The sequence below is a fragment of the Canis lupus genome, chromosome 36 (genome assembly GCF_011100685.1).
Source record: "Canis lupus familiaris isolate Mischka breed German Shepherd chromosome 36, alternate assembly UU_Cfam_GSD_1.0, whole genome shotgun sequence".
Lineage (NCBI taxonomy): Eukaryota > Metazoa > Chordata > Mammalia > Carnivora > Canidae > Canis > Canis lupus.
The window spans coordinates 10,055,723-10,083,126 of NC_049257.1; the positions used below are offsets into that span (position 1 = coordinate 10,055,723).

Consider the following 27,404-nt stretch of genomic DNA (forward strand, 5'->3'; position numbering starts at 1 on the left):
TGGTAACAGGGATGCATGGTCCTAAGTTCAGAACTGACATCAGAACCATCGAGCTTTTAAGTAGTAAACAAACACATAGACATGGATACATCTGGCGAGGGAGAAAAGGAAGAACAAAAGAAAAGACAATCTAGGACCAAACCCTGAGAAATACCAATATGTAATGGTGACTTAGAGGCAAGAAAGTCTCAAAGATCAAGAGGAGTAAAAAGAGAATCAGGGAACCCATGCAATAAAGCCCAAACTTTAGCATGCACACGACATGCACACCCTCCAGGAAACCAACCTACACAACAGATCATTCTGTGATCCTAGCCAAATGTGACAGGTACTTGCAACCTGTTCTTAGTTGCATGTGAGTTATCCTCTACTTGGAATCAATGCTTCAACCACCAATAACATGCTTTATTTGGCAAATTCCTACCTTATCATTTGGCCCCAGCTTCCATGGCACTGCCTTCAGAAAGTCCTCCCTGACTGCCCAAGGCTTTGTAATTTATAGTGCCCTTTTTACATGCTCTTATTTTGTAATTTTCTATTTGCATGTCTTTTTCCTCAACTGTACTAATAAATCCCTTCAAGGATCTATTTATCATTTGACATCATACTTAAGGTACCTAGCCCAAGGCAGTGTATGGTTTAATAAAGATCTTTGGAACAAATGAACTTTGTACCCCTGTAGTGCCAATCAAAGTGTTTTTGACATAGGAGGGACTCAATACATATTTATAAACTTTAAAAATATTTTGTCACAAAGTGTGTGAATAAGCTTGGTAAATTAAAATTCTTTTCAATAATCAAGAAAGAAACAAGTTTTCTTATAAATAGTTCTAGGTAAGAATTGACTTAGTATCGCTGTTTGTGGGCAGTTCTGAGTTGTGAAATCACTGAGGTTGCTATATAAAGTGGTATATGAAAATACACAGTCAAAATCAGGTGCAATTGTTTGAGCTTTCACTTCAGTTGATTCATTTTCTCATTCATTAATACATGTGGTTCACTAAGATCCCAAGGTCCGTTTGGAATCTCAGTGTTTTCCATGATGGCATGCAGGAAGTTAATGCTCTTTAGCATGTGTCTTGAGGATCTGTATCCAGGCTAGATAATTGGTCGGGTTCTAAGGGACGCTGTCCACTGTATCTCTATGTGCTGTGGCTACCACCAACTGGATCAGGTGCTGGTACATGCTCCTGACAAAAGCCATTTGAAGACGACTACTCCTGAGGGGAAGAAAGGATCTGACCCTGTGGCTGCTCCTTCACGTGGCACAATCATGAGCCACTGTCTCAATTCCCTCAGAAGCCACCTGGAAAATCCCATGCCTGGAGATGGGGGTGGAGTGGGGGAGAATGTCATGGTGGCCACTGAGAAGGTTCCCAGTAATTCCTGGCTACCCATGTTTCTTTCCACTGAACTCCCATCACCTGGGCTAACAGAAGTATGCCTCTTACTTTTCATGCTCTATCTTTTATATCAGAGGAACTGAGAAATTTAAAAGAAAAAAAAGCAAAACAAAACTGGAGACCGTCTGAAGCCTAAGCCAAATTCAAGAAGTGGGCAAGAATTGAACAAGAGGTAAATCTAGGGAAAATGAAAAAGGTATCTACCCAATTAGGAAATGCCAGTTATTTTTTTCAGACTATGTCACTGCAAATTTGAAAGACACAGGTTGTCAAGAATCAAAACACATATATTTAGAAGGATTAGGCCAATTCAATGTTTGGAATAGGTACATGTACTCATTTTAAAATGAGTAACACCTGCTGGAAGTAAAGCTTAATATTTTCTTTTGAGCTCAGTTTCAAACTCGTATTTTTAAACTTTTATTTAATTTTGACATTTATCCCCAAATACACATTTATCTAAGAATGATAAAATTATATATTTTTTAAATATTTTATTTATTCATGAGAGAGAGACGCAGAGACATAGGCAGAGGGAGAAGCAGGCTCGATGCAGGGCAAGGAGCCTGATGTGGGACTTGATCCCAGGATTCCAGGATCATTCTCTGGGCCGAAGGCAGGTCTAAATTACTGAGCCACCCAGGGATCCATTAAAATTGTATTTTAATTGATATGAAAGCAGCAGAAAATCCCTGTCAGCTCTGAAATCTACTCAATAAATGTGAAAAGTTCCTTATTCTACAAAAGGGTGCCTTCTCAGAGTCTCATTTTATTACTATTTATTTCTCCTTGAAATCTATGAAAAAAGGAAAGATAATCTAAGCCTAAACTCTCTAGTAGAGTTGAATATGTCCCTTGCCAAAAGTATTACTCCACAAAACCGTCCTATTTAAGAGAGGAAGTCAAGTCATCTGAAAACCTCCATGACTAGGATGGATTAAAACTAGGTTAAAGGGACACCTGGGTAGCTCAGCGGTTGAGCGTCTGCCTTTGACTCAGATCCTGATCCTGGAGTCCCGCATCAAGCTCCCTGCATGGAGCCTGCTTCTCCCTCTGCCTATGTCTCTGCCTCCCTCTCTGTGTCTCTCATGAATAAATAAATAAATAAATCTTAAAAAAAAAATAAAACTAGATTAAAAATGTTTGTGATCAAGTAAAAAAACAATAGCAGGGCTGTTCTTAAGACTCATTAGAGCAAAATAGTGGTATCCTGTTTCTTCTACATACTGAATGGTAAAGAAGAGATTTTAAGATCATATAATTACGCTACTTAATAAAGGGATATTATAATTTCCAGTTCGGCGGTCCAAATTCCCAGCTTTCCTTTATAACAGGAAAAAAATAGGGGGAGGAAAATGTTATGCATACCAACTGATCATCTGAAATGATATGCCAGCAGGAGGAAATCCTGCCTGACACTAAAGAATAGGAGCTTTCTTTGTTTCATCAATGAATAGATACTTGACCAGCAAGAAAGACATGCACGATAAGGTCTGTCTATAACATCCCTGCAGCATAAACAGAGCGCCCAAGGACAGCCAACCGTGTACACACAGGCTGTGTTTAGGCAACCCTTCCGTGTCACTGTAATCCTGACAGTCAGGGCAACCTTGGCCTTTGGAGTGGTTTACAGCTTCAAAAACTGCTCTGGGAGTATATGTCATCTAGCAGTGAAAACGTTCTGCACAGACACAGTAAACCCTGCAGGGGATGCTGGAATGTGAGCAGAGCAGATCTCTGTTTTGGCTGACATCCTTATCAAGGCAGTTTATACACTTTATACTTCAAGTCCTCTAGACTGCCCTCCACAAAAGTGGCAGCAAGAGATTAAAAACCCATTTTCAAAGCAGTAGACACAACAACATTCAAATATACAGAAGTGGAAAGAAATGGTTAACTTTTTAGAAGAAAGTTTGGGGCCCCTAAAGCCTTGAGACCAAAAGATAATATGTTTAAAATATAAGACAACGGCCATTTCTGAAAAACAAAGAGATCAAAATTTTTTTTAAGATTTTATTTATTTATCCTTGATAGACACAGAGAGAGAGAGAGGCAGAGACAAAGGCAGATGGAGAAGCAGGCCCCATGCCGGGAGCCCAATGTGGGACTCGATCCCGGGACTCCAGGATCGCGCCCTGAGCCAAAGGCAGGTGCCAAACCGCTGAGCCACCCAGGGATCCCCGAGATCAAATTTGAAAGTCACTTCAATACATATCATCTTGCCCCCAAAGCATGCATAGTATTCATCTGCTACCATCACCATCTGCTACAATCACTGTTCTGATTCTCAGAACAGATTATTCAAAAACTTAGGAAAGCATGGGCAATGACCAAATGGCCAGCCTTTCTCTTCCTCCCTGCAGACCCCAGGAATGTGATGGCATGGTATAGCTAGTTCCTTCCCAACCTGGATCCATCCTGGAATATGTGAAATGAACTCAGGGTTGTCATCGGTCATGTGGCAATGTCACAGAGTAAAGGGGGCAGTAACCCCTTGATAAGTAATTAACTACAGCAGGGTAGCTTTCCCCCACTTATCATTTTTTTTTTAAAGAAAGAAGGAGGAAGGAGGAATAATCATTCAGCAGGTAAAAAAATGAGCATGGTTTAAGCATAAATATATGACCAAAAATCCACAAAATGAAGTGAGAAAAACTAAAAGAAGGAAGAGGAAAAGGAGAAAAAGAAAGAAAGAGCAAAAGAGGAGAAAAAAGATCACTGGGACATAGTTATTTCCTGTGTCAAAGCTTCTACTTTGGGGGATCCCTGGGTGGCGCAGCGGTTTGGCGCCTGCCTTTGGCCCAGGGCGTGATCCTGGAGACCCGGGATCGAATCCCACGTGGGGCTCCCGGTGCATGGAGCCTGCTCCTCCCTCTGCCTGTGTCTCTGCCTCTCACTCTCTCTCTCTGTGTGACTATCATAAATAAATAAAAATTAAAAAAAAAAAAAAGCTTCTACTTTGGGAAAATTTAAATTTAATTTTTAAATTAACGACATTCAAATATTACATTTAATATTTAAACATTGATTCTTATGAATTACTATTTAATTCAAAATAATTTAAACAGCATGTTTAACTACCAAGACCTTACTATAATGAAAAGTATCTAACTTCTAAAATGAAACATTAATTCTTTTATTGTATCTATTAATTATATATGTTGTTTACATACGGTTAATAGGAAGCAATAAATAAGGCCCACAGAGGTGTGAAGTAAAGCTTATTTCTACAGCTCTTTAAAAGCTCTTTAAATGTTATCCAAGTGGGCAGCCCGGGTGGCTCAACGGTTTAGCGCCACCTTCAGCCCAGGGTGTGATCCTGGAGACCTGGGATGGAGTCCCGCATCGGGCTCCCTGCATGGAGCCTGCTTCTCCCTCTGCCTGTGTCTCTGCCTCTCTCTCTCTCTCTCTGTGTGTGACTATCATAAATAAATAAAAAAAATTAAAAAAAGATTATAAAGCTATCTTTCAATGCTTCAGGTTTTTTTCCCTCTATTATTTTTAACAGATAGGGAATGTACCTAAATCATGAGAAATATTTTTATATCAAGGTCAGAGCAGCCCTGGATTTTTACATTCTTCTAAATAAGGAATGCAGTGTCCTAAGATAAAAGAAGACATTCTTGAATATTTTGAATTAAGCAACTCAGTGTGTTCCCTTGAAGGAAATGGAAAATAATATATTCATTATTACTTATTCCAAATCTCTAAAAAAATGGTATATTTTAAAAACAAAACCTGTTCCAAAAGGCCCTAATAGCTCATGAAAAGCTACTACTCCTTTATTGCCACCTTGTGTTATTTTTCTAGCTGTCAAATATTTATTAAGAGCAAAATAGTACATAGTTTAGAGAAATCACATTGTAGGATATCTTAAATTCTCTCCATTAAAAAAGATTTCAAGAATACATTTTATTTAAGCATGAAGAATACATATTCAATTAGTTATAAGATATTAACTCAAAACAGATACTGTCACCAATATCAGAACTACAGAAATTGACTGGTACAAACAGGTCTACATAGCTCCTTTCAAATTGATGCCTTATAATCCTTTCCTTATTCTCTAACACCAAACATATTATTTTTTCTCAGTTTCTTGAAACAGCCATGCTCCTTCCTGACACAGGGCCTTTGCATACACTACTAGAACTGCTTTTTACACTGTCTCCCCACCTTCTACTTTTCATCCCTGAGACGAACTATTATTTCTGCGGGGAAGTTTCAATGGCCCTTCCAGTTTAGGTCCAGGCCCTTTGTTCCATGTAGGTGTGTCCAAAACCATGTAATTACTATCCATCAGCCTCCACTGCTGAAAATGCTGCATGACAGCAGGAATGATATCAATGTTTGCTTCCCATTGTGTCCCAACAGTTAGTACGGTGCCTGGAACACAGCTGATAACCAAAACTATTCTTTTAGTGATGAATGAACCTATCATGTATAGCCCTGTAGAAGACAACATTAGGGATTTTAAAACAGTAGTTTTGAAACTTCATAGGGTTTGAAAATCTCCAGGGGAGAAAAAAATACATTGAGACCAAAGAGAAAACATACACAAGTTTTCATGAAATCTGTGAACTGAACAAAGGTGGATAAGGTGATTTCTCCGGTCCATTTCAATTCTGGTACTCTGTGTGAATACACGGATACGCAGACAGACAGATACAGATACACACACACACACACACACACACACACACACGGTCCGAGGACACCCGGGCAGGACAAATATTTATTGGCAGAGACACACCAAGGTCTAAAGAAGCAAAAAATATGCCTACAACGACAGCCAGACCACTTTGCCAAGATCAGAGGGACTAAGTCATGCAGAGCAGGTGAGGAAGCGCCGGGGCCAGGAGGCCTGCAGAAAGAGGGTCCTCACCAATCAGCACAAACCAGTGAGGTGGCCACCACAGATGGGATCATTTTTTAGATACAAGACTGACTTTTTTTCAGTGGTTGGAAATAATAGAATTAAGTTTTAAATGATACTTTTACAAGAACATGACTACAAAGTGGTAAGAGAATACGATAAATAACCACAGGAGGATCTAACCATTTAGGAGCAGGTTCTATAAGTAACAGAAAAATCTACAATGACTTAATTAACCAAGCTGAAGTTAATTTTTTTCTCACATTCAAAACCAGATGCAGACAGCACTGAGTTGGGTGAGGTAGGTCCATCAAGTCACCAGCGAAAGAGCCAGGCTCTTTCCATTAGTCTGCAGTCCTTAGGGTCACAAGCTGGGTCATCCCCACAGCAATCTCTGTAAAAACTCTGAATGCGTGTACCTTTGTATGTTATTTCATCTCAACAGGAAAATCACAGAGCATGCCTGGATATACAGATAAATGAATCCAGAGTTGAAGGACCTCTGTCCCTGGAGATCCATGCAGAACTTCCAGAAGTTCTGGATATAAATTCAAAATATAAGGATGGAGATTTAGGATGTATTAATTTGTTTCCCACTCAGCATTAAGCCAAAGGGTCCCAGTGTGGAAATGCCCCAAAGCTGGCATGGCAGGGGATTTATCACTGCCACATCTGACAGCTTGGAAGAGCAACACTGCCAAACCAGGGCCTGGCCAGGCTTCCAACCAAGAGAAGAAAGCCAGTCTGCAGGTCAAGGGGGCTGCAGAAAGTCTCCTGGATGCCCCTCTGCTTTATCTGAGTCTCCAACTCTGTTCCTGACCCTTTCTGCCTCCTTCTCAGGCCAAGGGCCCTAGGCTGCTCCTTCCTTGGTGGTCCTTTCTCCCTCCAGGATAGCAAAACAGACTTAGGTGGGGGTTTAGTTTTGCAAAGAAGAAATAATCGTAAGCCCTTTCAGTGTGCTCTGTTATGTGGTAGGGGAAATAAAAGGCAAAAGAAACAGCTCAAATTTCATTATAAAAGAAGGCGAACATTAAAAACGAAGTCTAAAGATACCCTAAACCACGCACAGACACATCTACATATGTGTGTGTGTGTATGTGTGTGTGTTATTTTAGGACTTAAATCCAATATGAATAAAGAGGGTCAAATCCCAAATCCCACACTAATGTTTCCAATGACTTCATCAAAGGAGTGTTCTCTGAACCTCAGTGTTTTTAAAACTCATGTAATTCCTGTGAAGATGCCAGTGCTGACTAATTCATCTTTGAAGTAAAAAAACCTTCACAAGTGCTAATGCTTATTCATATTTAAAGCAGAAAACCATTGGTCATGCTTATGTTGGACATAATGTTATTCCAGTATCTCGTTTCAGGCTTTAAGCGATCATTTATTCCCAGAATATCCATACAGCATGTCTAAGCAAAAAAGTTAAAAACAGTGTCCCACAGTGAGAAGGACAAGTTGGGGAGGGGCAAACAGGAAGAGAGGAAGGAGAATATTTATTAGTGCCCAGGACACATCGGACTTTTTACTGCAATTCTTAGGCTGCCTGGCATCAATTGAAGCACTTTTAGGAACAACCTTATTTTACTAAGTTTTAAAAGTACATTTCCTCATATTTAACTTCTCTGAAACTTGGATGTAACTTACCATCAGTGGTATGTCAGATTTAATTGGAGAAGTGCAAAATAATGACACTTCCTGTAATTTAAGGTGCCATAGGATCAGTGAAATATGCTGTGTTTAGTCTTTCTGGGATATTTGGGAGGTATTATCATAGTATATATAGAGTATAAACTTATAATAGCGTACAAAATACCGCTTTCTAGACCTAACGTTCCCATGGTGTGACAGTACCAGGAGCAAGTGATTTATAACCATTTTTGTAATTTTACTTTTCCTTCGTTTTCCTAAATATTTATTTGATATCAGTGCAAAACACATATAGAGCACATTCCTGTAAGAGAAATGTGATTAGTACTGTTCGAAACACAAAATACTAAAGGTCAAAGGTCTCGTAGAGAACACCCACTGAAATCCTCTCATTTTACAAACAAAGGAGCCGATCCTGAAGAGGGGCTGACTTATGTGGGGATGCCCAGCTATTCACTGGCGGAGCCAGCCCAGGAATCTCTCTGGGCTCCCACCTGACCCTGTTGCTTCCCACTCAGCATCTCCCAACATTCACGCTGCTTTAAGCCGCTGCATCTATATGGCACCTCGGATAAAGGTATTAGATAACTAAAAACCACAACATAAAAATAAAAATGCACACGTGTCCCCAAGTACCTAGCTTTCTGAATGTCAAGACAGGTTGTTTTGGGGGTTTCCCTTTTTGCAGCATTCACTAGCCAGGAAAAGTGCATGTTCCGAAACAGCCAGCAGAGGGAGTCTTTACTTCTCAGTGAGCACAAATAGAGAAAATAGGATGGTATGAAAATTGCAACTTTAACATCATTAACCCTACGGAGGTCCCATTATAATTACAAGCTCTTAAAAAGTTTAAAGCCATTTCAAAATACTCTTAACAATTCGAATTTTTCAGGTAAACCATGTGTACATCTTAACTTCAATAAGGATATTTTTGGCTACGTTATACACACACACACACACACACACACACACACAGACACTGTGTATAAAGTCACCTCAGTAACAGTCTTTCCTAGAACTCAAGCTGGAGGTTCTCCCTGGCATTTAGGAAAGTGATGTTAAAATACTTCTTTGAATCTTGACAGAACTAGAACTATGTAAACGGATTTGACTTCTGAAACTTTATACAAAATGAAATTCCTGGTATTTTCACAAGCACAACTGAATGTAGATGTCCAAACAAGCACAGCCAATCAGGAAGCGTTTACAATCACTTTCTGACAATGGTGTTTCTACCAAAAATGACTTTTGAATTCCTCTTCAGGAACTGAGGAGCGAGTATTTTTAATAACCTTCAAGGGTAGAAAACCTCTACCCTATCCTCTCAGAGGGTTTAATGCCTGAAATTACCAAAAGGCTTGCTTCTTTCTTCTGCCAAAAAGAGATTATTATTTTCTAGATTTGACTTGGGGTGCTGGGGCACGGCCAGGAGAGCCAGTCCCAAGACTGCCCCCAAGCAAGAGTCTGAGCCCAAGGATTTTTAATCCGCCTTCACTGCCAAATGCGGACCAGGCATTGTGGTTTATAAAACAACATGAGTCATGGCTCTCATTCACATGGAGGTTCAGTCCAGGGGCTCATGGTGATGGGGGCTTTGGAGTCTACTCTGTGATCAGATCCTAAACCACCGGGTCACTAGTATTGAGTCCTACATTCTTCATACTATAGAATGGGCAAACTACTGGCAAACTGGTAGGACTCAATTAATATAAGTAATTTTTACTAAACATTTTTTAAGGATTTTATTTATTCATGAGAGACACAGAGAGAGAGGCAGAGACACAGAAAGAGGGAGAAACAGGCTCCTTGCAGGGAGCCCCTGATGTGGGACTTGATCCCTGGACTCAGGATCACACCCTGAGCTGAAGGCAGACGCTCAACTGCCAAGCCACCCAGGTGTCTCTACTATCATTTTTTTAAAATTTTATTTATTTATTCATGAGAAACACACACCCACACAGAGAGAGAGAGAGAGAGAGAGAGACAGGCAGAGGGAGAAGCAGGCTCCATGTAAGGAGCCTGACATGGGACTCAATCCCAGGTCTCCAGGACCACGCCCTGGGCGGAAAGCAAGCGCCAAACCGCTGAACCACCCAGGGGTTCCCCCTACTATCAGTTTTGAAAGCAAACAGGCTTTTAGTGAACCTCAAGAGACTCGTACAGCCCCACCGAGCTCTAAGGAACTCTGACACAGTTTCTTCGCTTTGTCTTTGAGGCAAGATTGAGTGCACAACAAGAAAAATGACAAGAGGAAAAAGGAAGATCAGCAGGAAGGTGAGATTGGTCCCACAAGAGGACTGCGGGAGGAGGCCAAGTGCAGCATGCACGCCCATGCGGTGGGAGAGGTGGCCTTCTGCAGGCACGGCACTGACCTGGAGCTCAGGCCGGCCTGGTCACGGACCAGACATGTGCTTTGGGCAGGACACTTGGCCGCCAGCCCCCCGCCCCCCGAGCCTTACATTCCTCATCCAAAACTGGGTTTGAGTTCTCACGAGGACTTAAGGGAAGGCGTCATCAGTGCTGAACACATTAGAGCTGTTTTTATTTTATAGGTGTGTACCTAGGGCAGTGAAGATACCAAGTTATCCACAGTAGCAAACTGGAGCTGGAAAAATGTAATGAAGAGGCAGGGTGGACCGGCTGACCTGGCTCCTGAGTGCATGGCTTTTCACCACAGGTGTGAAACCAGGTGAGAATGAAGTGAATGCAACAGGGAGACAAATATATCAGCTAATAGTAATTATATACCAACTTTGTACCTTCCCTACATTGAGCACTTGAGTCCGGTGATGATCAAGTGACACAGCCCCTGCTGTCATATAGTTAACATTTCAGTAATGTCACCTTTGTCTACTGAAACAATGTCTTAATATTAGGCACAATTTTACCTGTTTCAAATACATAACTCCAATGTCCCTGTCTGATCCTTCCCAGTACAGTGAAAAGAAAAATAAGCTAACCTATCTTATTATAGCTAAATCTACGTTTCCAGATTTAAAAAAAAAAAATCACCAACATATAATAGTTGGATTAATTTCTTTAATTCCATTAGAGCCCACCTAAAGTTACAGAAAGCTGAGGGAACCAGCATTTGAAAGGCACATTGTGGGGTACCTGGGTGGCTCAGCAGTTGAGCATCTGCCTTTGCTCAGGGCGTGATCCTGGGGTCCCAGGATCGAGTGCCACATCAGGCTCCCTGCATGGAGTCTGCTTCTCCTCTGCCTGTGTCTCTTCCTCTCTCTCTGTGTGTCTCTTATGAATAAATAAATAAAATCTTTTTTAAAAACAATGAAAGGCACATTGTCTTTCTCACCCTGGCTGCATTACATCAAGGTCAACTACTTTTTGTTCAATTCATTTGTTACAAGGGAATTTTTAGATAACTACCTTAATAGGATAGGACACAAAAAAAATTTAAATTTGTACTAATAGGGAGATTTTCAACCCTTATGAAAGTAGTAAAACATGCCATTTCGTAGATGAAGGGGGGAAAAAGGGAACTTGCGTTTGTTGAGCTTCTACTATGTGCCAAGTACTTCTAAATATTTCTCCTATTTAATCCTCATGACTGTTCTGTGAGGAAGCATCATTATCCCCAAGACAGAGAAACTGATTCTCAGAAAAGTTTAAAAGAAGGCATCCAAAGTCATACCACTGGTCAGTGACAGAGCTGAGCTCAAACGCAGAGCCTCCTGACCCTAAAACACACCAACGATCTCTACTAAATCACATTTCCTCAAGATTCACTTCTCGGGAAAAGAAATACTTTGTGAAAACACAGAATCCATTTGTCTGTGTGGTACGCTTCCTAGATGGATACACCTTGAAGTTACCCTGTAAACAATTAAAAGGGCAGAAGAAAGATCAAGGATTAGCAAGCATGAGAACTCTGGGTAAACAGCAATAATCATATTCCTTACTACATCACAAACACCTTCCAAGCAGGCCAGCCATCTGTGGTCTCCATCACTTGCCTCTCCTCAGGAGCTCTACCCCTCTCCCCACTTACTGTATCTTTGCCTATCGTCATATAAGTAATGGAATACATTTTGTTGAAAACGCTTAACCATATTTTGCATCTGGAAACACAATAATAAAAATCTCAGGGGACAAATATTTACTGAACGCCTAATATGCTAGAAGCACTTGTAAAGGGAGGGTGAGGTGCCCACCAAGAATAGCTGTGCCCCCACTCCCTGATGAATCCCAACTCTGATGAGGACGGTGTGGAGAGCTCAAGGCCTCCAGTTCCTGCCTTCCTCTGTCTCCAGGGTCGACCACATGACAGGATCCCAGCCAGTAAAATGTAAGCAAAAGCTCCGGGTTACCTCAGGGTGGCATGTTAACATCTGACAGAGCAAGCCGGCATGCCCTTGGTGCTTCCCATTCTGTATGCCAGGAATGTGAACAGGATGACTGGAGATTTGCATTTATCTTTCCATAAAAGGAAAAGAGCCCCACACTAAGGAACATACAACAGAAAGCAAGAAGGAGCTTGGTGCCTAAGGACATTGTCGGGCTGCTGCATTAGTTTTGGACGGAGGCTTCTGGTAAAGTGAAAGGAAAATAAATCTCCCTGTTTAATGCACTGTCATTTCAGTTTTCTGGGTACTTGAAATAAAAATTCAGCTCGTAACTGACAAAGCACTTTATTTAAGGAGCCTCTTAAATTTTTTAAAATCTAGATGTAAGACAAAAAAAGACAACTTTTGAAGACCAAATAGTACACGATTTATTAAAACAAAAACAAACGCAAAACAAGACACACAGAAAAGCCTAAAAGTCAAACCTGAATAGTCAGAAAACATAATTATGATCTACAACTGTGGAAGGCTAATGAGACTTCAGTATCATAAACGCTAAGAATAAAACTGACGTCATGTGGTGGTACCTACCTACTGAATTAGGAAATAAGTGACAAAGGCATGTCCAGTGATACTGAATCAAGGCACTACTAAGAAAGACGTGCGGAGAAAGTCTTAAGAAGCTTCAGAATGGTCCCACAGCTTGGCTGGCACACAGACAATAGGCAGCCTTTGGCAAAGCAAAGAGAATCTTCGAGTTGTCTATAGGCCATAAAGCACAAATGTATGGAAGGACACAAAAGTATGGAGGGACAAACATCAAACAGTGTTTAGAGCCCAAGGAGAAAAAGCCACGTACTGAGCGGAGGTTTCCCGTGAAGCTGGGGAAGCCACGGTCCACACAGGCCCCAAAGCACAGGGGATGCTACATACATTTGGACTGAATTTGTACGTATTTAAAAGTTTCTGGGCAAAATAGTGATATGATAATCTGTATTCTTTCATTCTTTACAAAATTATTTTTAGGATGTCATCGCAATGATTCTAACTGTATGAGGAAGGAAATGAATATAACATAAACTATTCTCTTGTATAGACAGAGAATTGAATCTTCTGATAAATGGCACTGCTCCATATTATACTCATGAATTTCAGATTTGCAAAAGGATTTGAATCTTAAGGAAAATATATTCAAGAAATTATCCCTTTTTTCTTCTCTGAGATTTCAGAAGATGCTTCAGGATCCTGTGTGCTTATGAATATCTCTCATAATTGTAGTATGGATAAAAAAATGCAGAAATGCTTGTAAACGTAATTTGCAAAATAATGTAAATTTGATAGGGGCATGAAACATGCCTACTCACAGAACCAGAATATGGACATCTGGCCTTCTGATCTTGAAGGCTTTCTATATGAATTTTATATTACACTTAAGGTATACTTTACAATCCTTGAATCTTTTGTTAATTCTCTGGGATCTTAAAATAGTTTCTTGATGTAATGTACCAATCTAGACTTCTGGGTATAAATTCTCTTTCTCTTTCTATCTCTCTCTCTCTTTCTCTCTCTCTCTCTACACACACACACACACACACACACACACACTTTGCTGCTTACAATTGCTTTCTGAATAAAATGTTTTCTACACTAGAACATATGGGAGTTGGTGGAGGTGCAGAGGGAGATGAAAGGATTTGCCTAAGCTAATTCCAGACTAGAAGTTGAATGGCAATTATACACCCCATAAGGCAATTTCATTAACATATTAATTTCAGGAGCTAACACATATCTAGGAGAAACACACTGGAAGTCACAAGACCTAGATTCTATTTCTAGCTTTGCCATTGACCTTCTGGGTGACCTTGCATAAGTCACTCAACACCCAAGAGACTCAGACTTCTCTCATAAAAAAAAAAAAAAAAAAAAAAAAAAGATATAACCTAGTAGTTATCTGAGAAAAATGCTATAAGGTATAAGATTCATTCAGAACATTAGGTGGGGATGCAACCATGTGTGAGACATATGATGAAATTTCACTAGAACCATGATTAACCAGAATCAAAGAAATTAAACCCTACTAGAATTGGAGGAAACCAAAAATTTTTTCCTAAAAATTTACTTGATAGAGAATCTACCAAAAATCCCTGTTCCTCAAAGTGTATTTGATCTTCTACAAAAAAGACCCATACTGTGTTAAGGGGCCATGTTTAAAGTTCAAATTCCTAGTCACTCTCAGGAGAATCTCATGGCCATTTAGATCAGATATACAGGTTGATAAGAAAATTACTCCCTAATGCTATTAAGCATTTTCAGAAATGCCCTCAGCCTTTCAAATGATTAGGATTCCAGCTGACAAATTATTTTTCAACGGCCACTCATTGAGGATGAGCAAAGATTATGCCAAACTTACAGAAAAAGCACCTGCTGCCTTCTTAGGAAAATGAGAAGCTGCTCCTGAAATACTCTAAGAAATGCTTGTGCTAATTTGTCAAATCATCTTAAATTATGGTGCATATAGAAAATGACAAGTTAATTACAAGTATGGAATAATTTTCTACCTCGGAAAAGAAGTCACAGTGTGACCAGAGCAGATGGATATTTTTTAGTCAGAAAACTATCCAATTCCTAAAATAAGAGATATTAAGATTTTAAGAATAGTCTTCTAGATAAGGGGTCATTTGGGAGTTAAAAATGTCAGGATAAAGAAATAGCGTAAGTACTTTCAGCAAATGGTGATGTCCTAAATTATACAGAAATTTAATATGTGTACTCACTGGAAAAGAATAGCACTGGAAAGGAAAATTTTGACTTATGTAATTATTGTAATAAAAGGACTTGACAAGCAGATTATAAAAGACCAAGAGAAATCACAATGATGTGACCATCGGCAGCTCAGACTTAACATCAACTATAATCACAGCTTTCCAGAGTATTCTCATTCTGCTACTTACCAGTCAGTGCTGGATCTTCTAGCCGAGTTTTACTCATACCAACTGCCCCTGGACTAAGTGCCCAAAGTCCTTGAAAATGATAGCATTTCTTTCTAATGTTTTACACTCTAAGAAAATAAGAAATGGTTTAAAGATTTTAACTATGAAAACACAAAATATATTATTTGAATCACAGAATTACAGACACCAAATACGGCCATAGAAAGCATTTAATGAAAATCTCTCAGTTCTTATGTTACAGGTGAGAAAGTAAAGACCGCAAGTTTAAGTGACTTGCCCAAGGTCACACCGCTAGTAAACAGAAAGTCCAGGTGGTATGCTTCCTACCACACCGACATGTCATCCAAAAGGACATGATGAAAGCTTCTTGGTTATCCTAAACTGCAATTATTGATTGGATAAAGAACTCAGACCTAAGAACACACATTTGATATATATTAGTATACCTTTTCACATTCCAGTGAGTCAAGTAATCTATACAGTAATTATTAATGCTAAGTCTAAATCAAAATAAGGATTCAAGCTCAAAGCAAAATATTTTTAATTAAATTTGCTTCAGATGAGAGAAAGGCATCAAGAAAGATAAAGAACAAATGTTGGCAAAATTACCATATATGAATCCAATGCCAAGTAAAAGTGTCCCTAGTGAATGAGTGGTTGCCTGAATAAGAAAATAAACTGAAAACCTAAAAATTAAAAACAATTAAAAAGAGATACTTCTTTAAAAAAAAAACACCCTAATTGTTGCATTTGTCATTTTCAAACAAATTAAACCATGACCTTTGACTTATGGAATACACTAATAGTTAACTAATAGTTAACTATTAAAAGTCAGGTACGGAAATAAACATTCCAGTTTCTAGTGTTACCAAAACCATTCAGAAAGCAGACTGCCAAAGATGTGTTTTAGTGCCTTCTTTTTCTATGCCAGAGATTTGATTCTTTAAGGAAGTCAATACATTGTTCTTATTTGGTGTATTTCCAAGAAAAGTTTAGTATATTCAGTTTTACTTAAATGCTACGTTGCATGGCATATATATTATTACCTTATAAAATATGACGTTGCCAGTAAAACATGGAAATAAACTTTACAGAAAACTAACAGATACAATATTTTCATACACAGGATTGATTGCATTAATAATTAACAGAAAGCTCTTTCACAAGGGAATATAATGGAAAGTTTTTCTTAAGCAAATAGGCAGCAACTCAATAGAAATTGGTAGAAACCAGAGGCTAATAAACTGGTGCCATATGTTTAAACAGAAAAACAATTATATAGTCCATTCAACAATGAAGATGGATGTATTATGAATTATAGTGAAACAAAGAAACTGCTTCTCAGTAAACAAATATAAAACATAATAGCTAGCAGATTTCCTATTGAACTAAAGGCAAAAAGGCCTGAAGTTACAGAAGGAAAAAAAAAAAAAAAAAAAAGCAAAGCTTCAATATACTCTCTAAATCACAATGCCCTGAAATCGAGACTAAACTGCTTTTACATGGAGCTTTTTTGCCACAGAGATACTCTAGCACAGCATTTTCCCTCTTTGTCTAATTCCACTAATATACCCTTTAATTACCTCTAGCCTCAATGAATGACAGTCTCTCTCAGGATATGTAACTAGAGTTTCCAACATATTTATAAACACACAGTCACAGGAAGAAAGAAAAACGGCAAGAAAAAGGAAAGAAGAAGGCAGAAGGAGTCACATACCCTTTTCTGTAGGACTATTGGCGTTATTGTGGGCAGAGTCACTCTTCTCGCACTCAGACTCATGCCTGCTCTTCGTAGAAGGATCCCCTCTCATAGATCATGGACGAAATGAAAGAAATCTCTTACAGTTACTCCTTGGGAATCTCAGGGCTCGGTGCAAAGAAAACTAGGAAAGTAATAAATGTCACTCTGCTTATGTGATTCCAATCTACCCAAAGCCAATTAAGGATGGCTGTGGGACAGGACAAGGCAGCGACCAATCAAAGCCAGGAAAACCCCGCCTTTGTCCTTGGAAACACATTCTGATACTTTTGTTTATGATATTTAAAGAACCAGATTAACAGGCATCTAGTTCACTTAACTTTTTTTTCCAAAACAGTGCAATTTAATGCCATCTTTGTTGACTAAGCAGCTATGTCTTTAGTTTACTAAAACATTTCAACATATGGCAGATAAGAAACTGTTTACATGGGTCTATTTAAAGTACACAAATATGCAGATGAGCTAAATTTACTTATGTAACTCATAAATTTGATAAATGGGTCGATTGGAAAATATTATATAAGGTGCAAAAAATAATCCTGAGGTTAGAACTGGTATCAAAGTATTAATTTATGTATTATAATAAAGGTTTTTAATATTCATTGATGCATTTTTTATGTATTTCATTTCTTAAACAGCTAAAATTTTTGTATTATAGACCTTTCAGCTATCCTTAAGGTTACACACTTAAGTATTCCTGTTAAATATTACCTTAACAATTGACCTAAAAATAATAATGCTAACTATAAAGGGTGCATTAAACAACAATATATGAATTTCAAATGTTTATAAAAAGCACAGATCTCTGTAACTTAGCATCTTTCACTCAATCAAAAGCATTTGAACAATAATCATTGCTCAATGCAAATTCAAAATGTTAACAACCACTTTGCCTTTTTTCTTACAATAAGTGAAAACTGTATTCTAATACTTTGTGGGGGGAGTTGGAGGAGGGTCACAACTAAAATCATTGGTGGCTAACAAGAAAATTTCCAATGAAGTCTAAATAAAGAGTAAAAGAAACATTCAACATGATAAAAACTATAGCAATATTAAAACTAATCTGAGTTATTATGGTAAGATCCCTGCTGGACCGATGACTTCACAAGGATCTACCCCGTGCTCTTCAACCACGACACATGGAATGACCCACTGCGATCAGTATGAGGGAAACTCCTTTAATTTCTAGCATACAAGGTGGTTGTTGTAGTAACAAGGCAAAATGGAAGATTCTAGGCAACTGGGACACAAACTTTCCATTTTATTACCTAGACTGCTACTAAGCAGGGCTCCCTTTACTGCTTTATACTTAACGCTTTTGGGTGTGTTTTATATGCATGATGATCTCATATTTCTCAAAAGGAAAAGAGACACTACAAATTCTAGGGTTCCCTACACTGAATTTCAAAACCTACATTGATCCCTCACAATGGTAGCTGGGGGGAGGGTAGAATTCACTTAATATAAAAAGTCACAGATTGATCTAGTGTGAGGGCTTTCATTTGATCCTTATTCAAATAGGTTTGCTGTGGCCTTTTAAAATAAAAATATCAGTAAAAATCCACTGGTACTGGGATGGGAGTTACCATTTGTAAAGTGGAAGATTCTAGTTTAACCTTAAATCACTCTTTTGGCAGACTAACAATAACAAAGCCCACAGTAACTACGTCATTTCTAGATTATTATCTACAATATTTGGCTTTTTCTTTCTTCTTTTCTCAATTTAGTTTTTGAATATTACAAAGAAGTGTGATCTCTGGTCTCAAACAATAGGTTGCACCATAATCAAAGCAATTCATTTCATTAAATAATGAGGCAAAGTACCCACTATGTGTTCAGTGGTAGGAACATACTATTGAATAAAGATATGGTCACTGTCTCAAAGTAGAACAGAGAGAATTCATTTTTAAATTTAAAAAAAATCACACTTAGTAGTACGTTATGTGAGTCTAATAGTGATTAAACTTCAACTACCAGGGATGCACCAAGATAGATGAAACTTTACATCACAGGTGAGATCACCACTTCAAGGAGGAAACATTTTCTTTGAAAAGTGACTAGGAGAAAAGAATATGCAGAACTTGATGCCTGATGGGGAGATAAAACGAGGTTCCCAAAGCTGATTCCACATATTGAGGTCTAGACGAGCGCGAAGTCAAACACTGTTTTACTTTACACTATAGACTTTTTACACATGAAAATGAATCCTTCAAGTCAAAATGATGTCCAGCCTCTATATTTATTACAGTGCAATACACCTGCCCTATAAGGGCTTTAAAAAACGCTTGACAGACAACTAGTGTGATAGGTCATCTCTTTGGAATACCTGAAAGTTGAAGTTTATAAATTTTCAGTGAAAACCATGAAGAGCAAAATGTGGTATTTTGTGACTCTATGATGCCAAAAGGTCATTGTCTTTGAAAAATGAGACTTGCATACACTTTTCCTAGTCAATAGGCTGAAAGACTAATGAGATGACATTCACACTTACGACAGGCAGTCTCATTTTTCAGTGATCTTTCCAAGTGTTCATATTGACTGTGCTTTATCTTACCTCTCACTTACTGTAGACACTGATTCAAAATTTAACTTTAGCCTATGTTTTTTTTTTTTTTACCATTATTATAAATGACTTTCACACTCACTAACCTTGTCACTTGATCCTTAATTTCTTCAGCTTCTGCAAAATGAGGATAAAAAGCCATGGCCAACAATTTTCAAACTGCTATGAGGGTCAGGGAACTCAAGTTTGTATAGGGCTTGTAAGGGACCAAGGCAGGGCCTGAAAAGCCCTGCTACTGGGGAGAATGGGGCCTAGGATGCATTCTCCTTAGGCTGTGTCACAGGTCATTCTTTCCAAAACCTAAATTTGATAAAATAAGGTTTTGAGTTTCATACAGCGGATCAACAATGAAATATATAGGATAGCACTGTACATTATTTTGGTTCTTGCTCAGTATTTTGATTGAAAGTGCATTTTGCCACTCAAAACATGCACATCAGGGATCCCTGGGTGGCGCAGCGGTTTGGCGCCTGCCTTTGGCCCAGGGCGCGATCCTGGACACCTGGGATCGAATCCCACGTCGGGCTCCCGGTGCATGGAGCCTGCTTCTCCCTCTGCCTGTGTCTCTGCCTCTCTCTCTCTCTCTCTGTGACTATCATAAATAAAAATTTAAAAAATAAATAAATAAATAAATAAATAAATAAATAAATAAATAAATTTAAAACATGCACATCGAGGTTTTGGTGTGAATTAAGAATAACAAAAAATAACCATTATAATGACTATTAATAATATTTATGTGAGCAGCCAATATGAGCCAGGCACTGAGCTAGTTTTCACTGAGTTTTTACCACAACACTATGAGGGAGGTATTAGCTATTCTGTAGATGAGGAACAAAGGCCAGAAGAACAGACAGCTAAAAAAATGGTCTCAGATAGAAGTACATTCTGCAAAAGAATCTGCCCAGGTTCCCAATGTGCATAAGTCAGTGAGCCATGGTGAAAATCAGATCCAACCCTTTCTACGACACCCCACTATTTACTCTACAATATTCTCTCTCACATTGTACTATATAATTTGATATAATATTAGCATAAAATATCATCATACAGCGCTTACTTCTGATGTACCCAAGCATTCGTTAGTTCTTCTGATTCAATAAATATGTATTGAGCACCCTACTACGTGTAAAGCCCTATGCTCTTTGCTGTGGGGAATTCAAAGCTGATAGCTCCTGATTCCTATTCACCAAAGGAACTGACCCATGAAGACATGTAAACAATTAGTCAAAGTAGTGTACAAAATAGGATCCAAGCAGAAGAGAATGCTACATGGGTACCAGCCAACCTCTAGGTTCCAAGCCTGCCTTTCAAACCTCTTCTTCCACTCAACATTAACAAAAGCTTCTTATAGTTCCCAGAAGCACATTCCATATGTCTACATCTTTGTTGCTAACGTTCACTAGCTAAATTCTACCTAACTTTCAAGGCCCAAGACAAAGCACACCCCTTTTTAAAGTGTCACTGATTATGCTTCCTTCAAATATCTTTTTTTTTCTTTTTTTTTTGGGGGGGGGCACAAGTTTACCTTAGAATTGACAGGTGGAGAAGGAAGAAGGGAGAGTCAAGGGATGCCTGGGTGGCTCAGCGGCTGAATGTCTATCTTTGGCTCAGGGCGTGATCCTGGGGTCCTGGGATCAAGTCTCATGTCGGGCTCCCTGTGGGGGGCCTGATTCTCCCTCTGCCAATGTCTCTGCCTCTCTGTGTCTCTCATGAATAAATAAATAAAATCTTAAAAAAAAAAAAAGGAAGGGAGAGACAATACACATACATAAGTTGCCTATTAAGGGTTATGCACTTTCTATATATTACTTCATTTTATTCTGATAACCCTGTAAAGCAAGTATTATTTTTGTTAAATAGATTTTATTTTTCATGAAAGACACAGAGAGGGAGGCAGAGACAAAGGCAGAGGGAAAAGTAGGCTCCCGATCCAAGGACCCTGGGATCATGGCCTGAGCCAAAAAAAGGCAGACACCCAACCATTGAGCCACCCAGGTGCTCCAAGCAAGTATTGTTTAATCCTGTTTCACAGATTCTAAGCATATCCATCTTTTTCATGCTGCCTCTCTACCCTTTGTCATATACTAATTTAGTCAAGCTATTGTTTCCTATATATGTGTACTTTCTATCATTTAGAATGTAGGCTCCTTAAAGGTAAAGATAGGTCTAATTTCTTTTAAGCATCATACTGTCTTACTCAGTGGCTTTATACCAAAAAAACAAGTGCTATAAGGTAGATGAATGGTTCCTGATTAATAAGTTCTACAAATTCTTCTTTGGCAACCAATCGACCAATCTGCCTTATACGAAAACAACTCATTCTGCCCCTCTCTCTTCCCCCTGTATACTGAGGCACTGTATACACGGTACCCATTCTGGGGCAGCTCATTACCCATCCAGGTTCATCAACTCCCTTAAAAACTCATATCAAGGACAGCCCGGGTTGTTCAGTGGTTTTGCGCCTCCTTCAGCCCAGGACGTGATCCTGGAGACCCGGGATTGAGTCCCATGTTGGGCTTCCTGCATGGAGCCTGCTTCTCCCTCTCCCTGTGTCTCTGCCTCTCTCTCTCTCGCTCTCTCTCTCTCATGAATAAATAAATAAATAAAAATTTTAAAAAACTCATATCAATATTTACCCCTCCAAGTCATTCCTCCATCTATATTATAACATTCTTTATTTGCACATTTTTAAACTTTTGTATTGCTCATGTCCTGCTCTGTACGTATTAATACATTGTTTTAATAAACCCTCCTAGGCCCTGGTTTCCCGCCTAATGAAAATACAATCCTTAAGGATGGGACCCACTCTCTTATTTCCTCCACTGCTCCCAGAATACCTAGCAGAGTGCTCCCTGTACACCGTAGGCATTATGTTCATTCATAATCATTGTGGAAAGACTAGTCGCTCTGGTTACATAGCAGACAAGCCTCCTTTCTCATCTTAACAATTGCTTGCCTTATGATTTATTCTGAACAAAAGCATACAATCTTATACAGTCTTCTTCACAGAAGCATTTGGATATTCTTTTACTATTTGACATATTTCTACCAATGGTTAGTAATGTAAACACTAAATTTGGGGATCCCTGGGTGGCGCAGCAGTTTGGCGCCTGCCTTTGGCCCAGGGCGCGATCCTGGAGACCCGGGATTGGGTCCCACGTCAGGCTCCCGGTGCATGGAGCCTGCTTCTCCCTCTGCCTGTGTCTCTGCCTCTCTCTCTATCCCTCTCTGTGTGACTATCATAGATAAATAAAAATTAAAAAAAAAATTAAAAAGTAAACACTAAATTTAACTGTTGTCCTAAGAACACTGATTTCAGAAAAACCTTAAAATATTTTATTATGGCAACTAACAGTCTAGATCTTTAGACATAAACTCAGTATGTCTAGTTCTAACCAGCTCATCTTATTCTACTAAGGCACTTTGCTCTCCTATGTATGTGACATGGCATTAGGCTTCTCCCTTGATAAGCCTGGTCTGACCTACCTCTACCCTATTTCCTTCTCCACTCTGGCAGTTAATTCTTTCCACCAGGAATGGCTATATATATATTTTTTTTTTTTTAACCAATTCAAAGTCTAATAGAAAATTTCTTTCTTCAAAAAATTACTGAATGACTTATAAGGCCTAGTGATGATAAATATTAGCAATCCACAGTTCATTCAAGTATTTAAAAAGTACCTGTGTATTCTACACCTGACTTAATTTTCTAGGAGCATTATGCCTGCCTACCAAGGAACTACTGTCTACAGTAGGGTAGATGGACACTTAAAAATTATGACAAAGTGTTAAGTTCTATAAACCAGTATAAAGTGCCAAATCAAGAAAAAAAAAAAAGAGCTAACTTCACCATGAGAGAGGAAACACGTTTCCTAAGTGAAAAAAATATTCAAGAATGAAGATAATTCTCATGCGCCTGGGTGGCATGTTGGTTAAGTGGGTGACTTACACCCACCATTACACCATTACAGTTGGTTAAGTGGGTGACTCTTGATTTCAGTTCAGGTCATAAGCTCAGGGCCATGAGATCAAGCCCCATATTGGGCTCTGAGCTCAACAGGGAGTCTCCTTAAGATTCTCTCCCTCTACTCTCCCCGCCCCCATAGTGTGTTCTCTCTCTCTCTCTCAAATAAATAAATAAATCTTAAAAAAAAAAAAAAAAAGAATGAAGGTATATCCAGATAAAGAAAACATATACGAAGATGAATCTGGAAAAATAGGGAGGGGAGAGCCAGGCAAAAACGGTGATTCTATGTCACACTGAGCAGTTTGACACTCATCCCTGAAGGTAGCAATATTCGATAAGATATGAATTTTATCTCAGTGTGGAAGATGAAGTGGGTTGTTTCTGAGAATGGTAACTAAAATGAATAAAAACAGGTAGAGGTACCTAAATGAATCCAAGAGAAATGGAAGTTACCAGATTAGAAAGTCAAGATTTCAAAGATAACAAGGAGGTAGAAACAACAGGATCAAGAGGCCAAATACACACAAAAGTCAATTTTTTTGTTTCCTAAATGTGAGCTTATAACATAAGTTATAATTAACAAAAGCATAGACTATTAAAAGACAAACACCTTGTCTACACTCTTCATATTTCATATAGTTTAAGGTTTTCTTAGGAAAAATAGTCTATGAAATTTTAGAAAGATAAGATCAAGAGAACAGACAGAAAAGAAGCACCTACTTTTCTTCAAGCTCTGAAAAACTTAAATTGAAAACAAAAAGAAGGGCGTGGAGCAGGAAAAAAAAAAGAAGTAATTTCCTTGGTAAGAAAGAAGAAATCCTCTCTCTCTGACCATACACTAAAAGAACTTCTAGAAGCTAGAAAGTCATTGGGATTAGGCTGATAAGAACACATGCAATTATAGTAGGAATTTATGTAATAGAGAAATGCTGCTGATAGTAGATTAAAAGAAAGTAAATTTAAAATATATTTTTTTTAAAAAAATAGAAGCTCATTATAAATACCATTCTTTAAGAGTAAAGAAATGCAAAGTTGAGGCAACCCAAAACTTCCCCAAAAAGGCCAAAAAAAAAGGGGGTGGGGGGAACAAATCCTAAAAAGTAGTTCCACATTAATAAATCTTTTAGCAAACCAAGGATTACTAAACATTAGAAGAAAACAGGAAAAAGGACATAAATATGAACAAAAAATATATCCCCCTCCTAAAATATCAGAGATAATTCAAAAGAAAATTAGGATCTTATAATGTCTAATCAGACTCCTCAGATCAGGTGAAGATTCAAGGTGCTATAGCATTGACAAAATAGAATACCATGTAACAGGAGCAAATAAAGAACCACAGACCATTCTTGGATATTATAAATAGTATGGAAATATAATAATATGTTATTATAGTAAAAATAAAAGCTAATAAGCAATATGGAAAATAAAGATGAATGAGGCTTCCTTTAATGTAAAGTTCAAAGAAATGAAGAAAGATGAAAGGAAAAAAAAATGCTTGGAAGAACAATCCAGAAAAATCAACACATAAAATATGAGTCACAGAAAGAATAAAAAAAGTAAAAGAAATAAGAAAAGGCAGAAGAGAAGATCCCTGAGCTAATGAAAATTACAAACTATTAAACTAAAAAGGCCCATAGATGGTTAAGTAATTTGAATGAAAAAAGAATCATGCTAGACAAATAGTGGCAAATGGGACAACTTCAAAGAGAAAAGATAACACTTCAGAATCAGACTGGTATCAAAATATAATCTCATTTCCCATTAACATTCTCCATGAACATAAGCGCAAAACTCCCCAAAAAAGTAATAAAAACCAGGGGTGCCTGGCTGGCTTCATTGGTAGAGTGCAACTCTTGATCTCAGAGTCGTTAATTCAAACCCCACATCAGGGTAGAGATCACTTAAAAAACAAATATATAAAAAAAATTTTTTAAAGCAGAGAAAAAATTAATAGGAACCAAAGGAAGTCAGAAATCCATCTTTGCAAGAAACATCATACCCCAGAAGTCATTATTATATTAAGAAAACTTCACACTTTCCCATTTCCTTTAACACAGAAATACTGGGGCACCTGGGTGGCTCACTGGTTGCATCGGCCTTTGGCTCAGGGCATGATCCTGGGGTCCTGGGATCAAGTCCTGCATCAGGCTCCCCACAGGGAGCCTGTTTCTCTCTCTGCCTATGTCTCTCTCTCTCTCTCTCTCTGTGTCTCTCATGAATAAATAAACAAAATCTTAAAAAAAATAAAAGGAACACAGAAAGACTGGAAAAAATTCAAACACAAAAATGAAAAGCCTTCCTTATTTAGTATTTGGACTTTGACTCTCTTCCTCATGAAACTCTTATAAATACAATCTAAGAACCTCCCCCCTTGAAAATAAATAATAAAACCAAGCCATCACTGAATTCATACAAACGTACTAACAATGGAAAGAAAGGAGTAAAGGTACAGGAGAAACAAATGGCAGAAGAGAACTACTTGGAAGAAAAGTTCTGCCAAAGATCAGATAAAATTTAAGACCATACATTAAACCAATATTAAAAAAGGAATTAATGAAGCAAAATCATGTATGTTCACCCAGAAAGTTAAAAACATTATGGAAGAAACAAGACAGAAGAGGAGATGAAACATCAGCCGACAGAGCTCCAGATCTAATTGCTGTGTGTATCAAAATCATTGAAATCAGAGTTAAGGTAAACAAATGAGAGAGACAAGAAAAGCAGTCAAAGAGAGAAGAAAAACCATTTTAAATTTAAGAAGCATTAGAAAAAGAGGGATCCCTGGGTGGCGCAGCGGTTTAACGCCTGCCTTTGGCCCAGGGCGTGATCCTGGAGACCCGGGATCGAATCCCACGTCGGGCTCCCGGTGCTTGGAGCCTGCTTCTCCCTCTGCCTGTCTCTGCCTCTCTCTCTCTCTCTGTGACTATCATTAAAAAATTTAAAAAATTAAAAAAAAGATTTAAGAAGCATTAGAAAAAGAGACAAAAGTAAGGAGATCTCTACACCTGTAAGTGGAATCTCCACAGAAGAAAATCAAAATAATGGAAAAGAATACATGTGTTAAGACAAAATAAAAGAAATTTTTGTGCAATAAACTACCTATGGAAAGGGCACACTTCCCCAGAGAAACTCATTTTAACAGTCAACAGTAAGATACTTCAGGAAAGTTACTGGACTTCAAATTTATTTTTTAAAGATTTTATTTATTTATTTATTAAGTGGGAGGGAGGGGCAGAAGGAGAGGGACTAGCAGGCTCCCCTCTGAGCTCAGAGCCCAATGCAGGGCTCCATCACAGGACCCGGTATCACAGCCTGACCTGAAGGCAGACATTTAACTGACTGAGCCACCCCGGCATCCCTGGACTTTAAATTTAGAGATTCTTGGGCATCAAGACAAAAAAGCTCTAGTAGCATTAAGGGGTGAATCCATCAGTTGCAGTACTTCTCTACAACATCCAACCACAGGCTTAGGAGCACCCCCCCCCCGCCCCTCCCTTGTCTTTGGTAACGCCACTGGATGGAGTAATGCCCATGAAATTCTTGAGGAAAGAAATATAAATGAGAGTTTTTGATCTAGCCAAACTCATTAATTATAAAGGCAACAGCCAAAGTTCAAAAGTTTTGAACATATGCAAACACATAAAATCTCGTTCCCATGGGATTGTTTTGAGGAATTTACTAGAAGATAAACTGTAGTCATCCAAGAGATGCCTGGAAAAATCAGAGTAGAAGCACTATAATAAATACCAAAACTACTTATGGGACTAATTCTCTATGTCATTATGTTGCTATAATAAAATATAAGTAGCATAAGCCTTAACAATGCAGAAATGATAAAACAAACAAAAAAAGATGAAAGTTAAAGGAGGAAAGGTCCTCAGATCAAAAGATATTATTTAAAACTGACAAATCACGAAAGAAT

The 27,404-nt window shown here is 38.4% G+C and overlaps 1 protein-coding gene across 4 annotated transcripts in view; it reads right to left on the reverse strand.

The window, feature by feature from the left end:
* Positions 1–27,404, reverse strand: part of GRB14 (growth factor receptor bound protein 14) — a 131,387-nt gene that overhangs the window by 44,573 nt on the left and 59,410 nt on the right. The window contains exon 1 of one of the 4 annotated variants that reach the window (XM_038584689.1): positions 16,905–17,111. The exons of 2 other annotated variants lie outside the window; for them this stretch is intronic. In XM_038584689.1, coding sequence (XP_038440617.1) covers positions 16,905–16,967 — 63 coding nt within the window. In that variant the 5' untranslated portion in view covers positions 16,968–17,111. Of the gene's footprint in view, positions 1–12,260; positions 12,370–16,904; positions 17,112–27,404 lie in introns of those variants that run through there. One more of the 4 variants, XM_038584688.1, reaches the window with a different exon arrangement.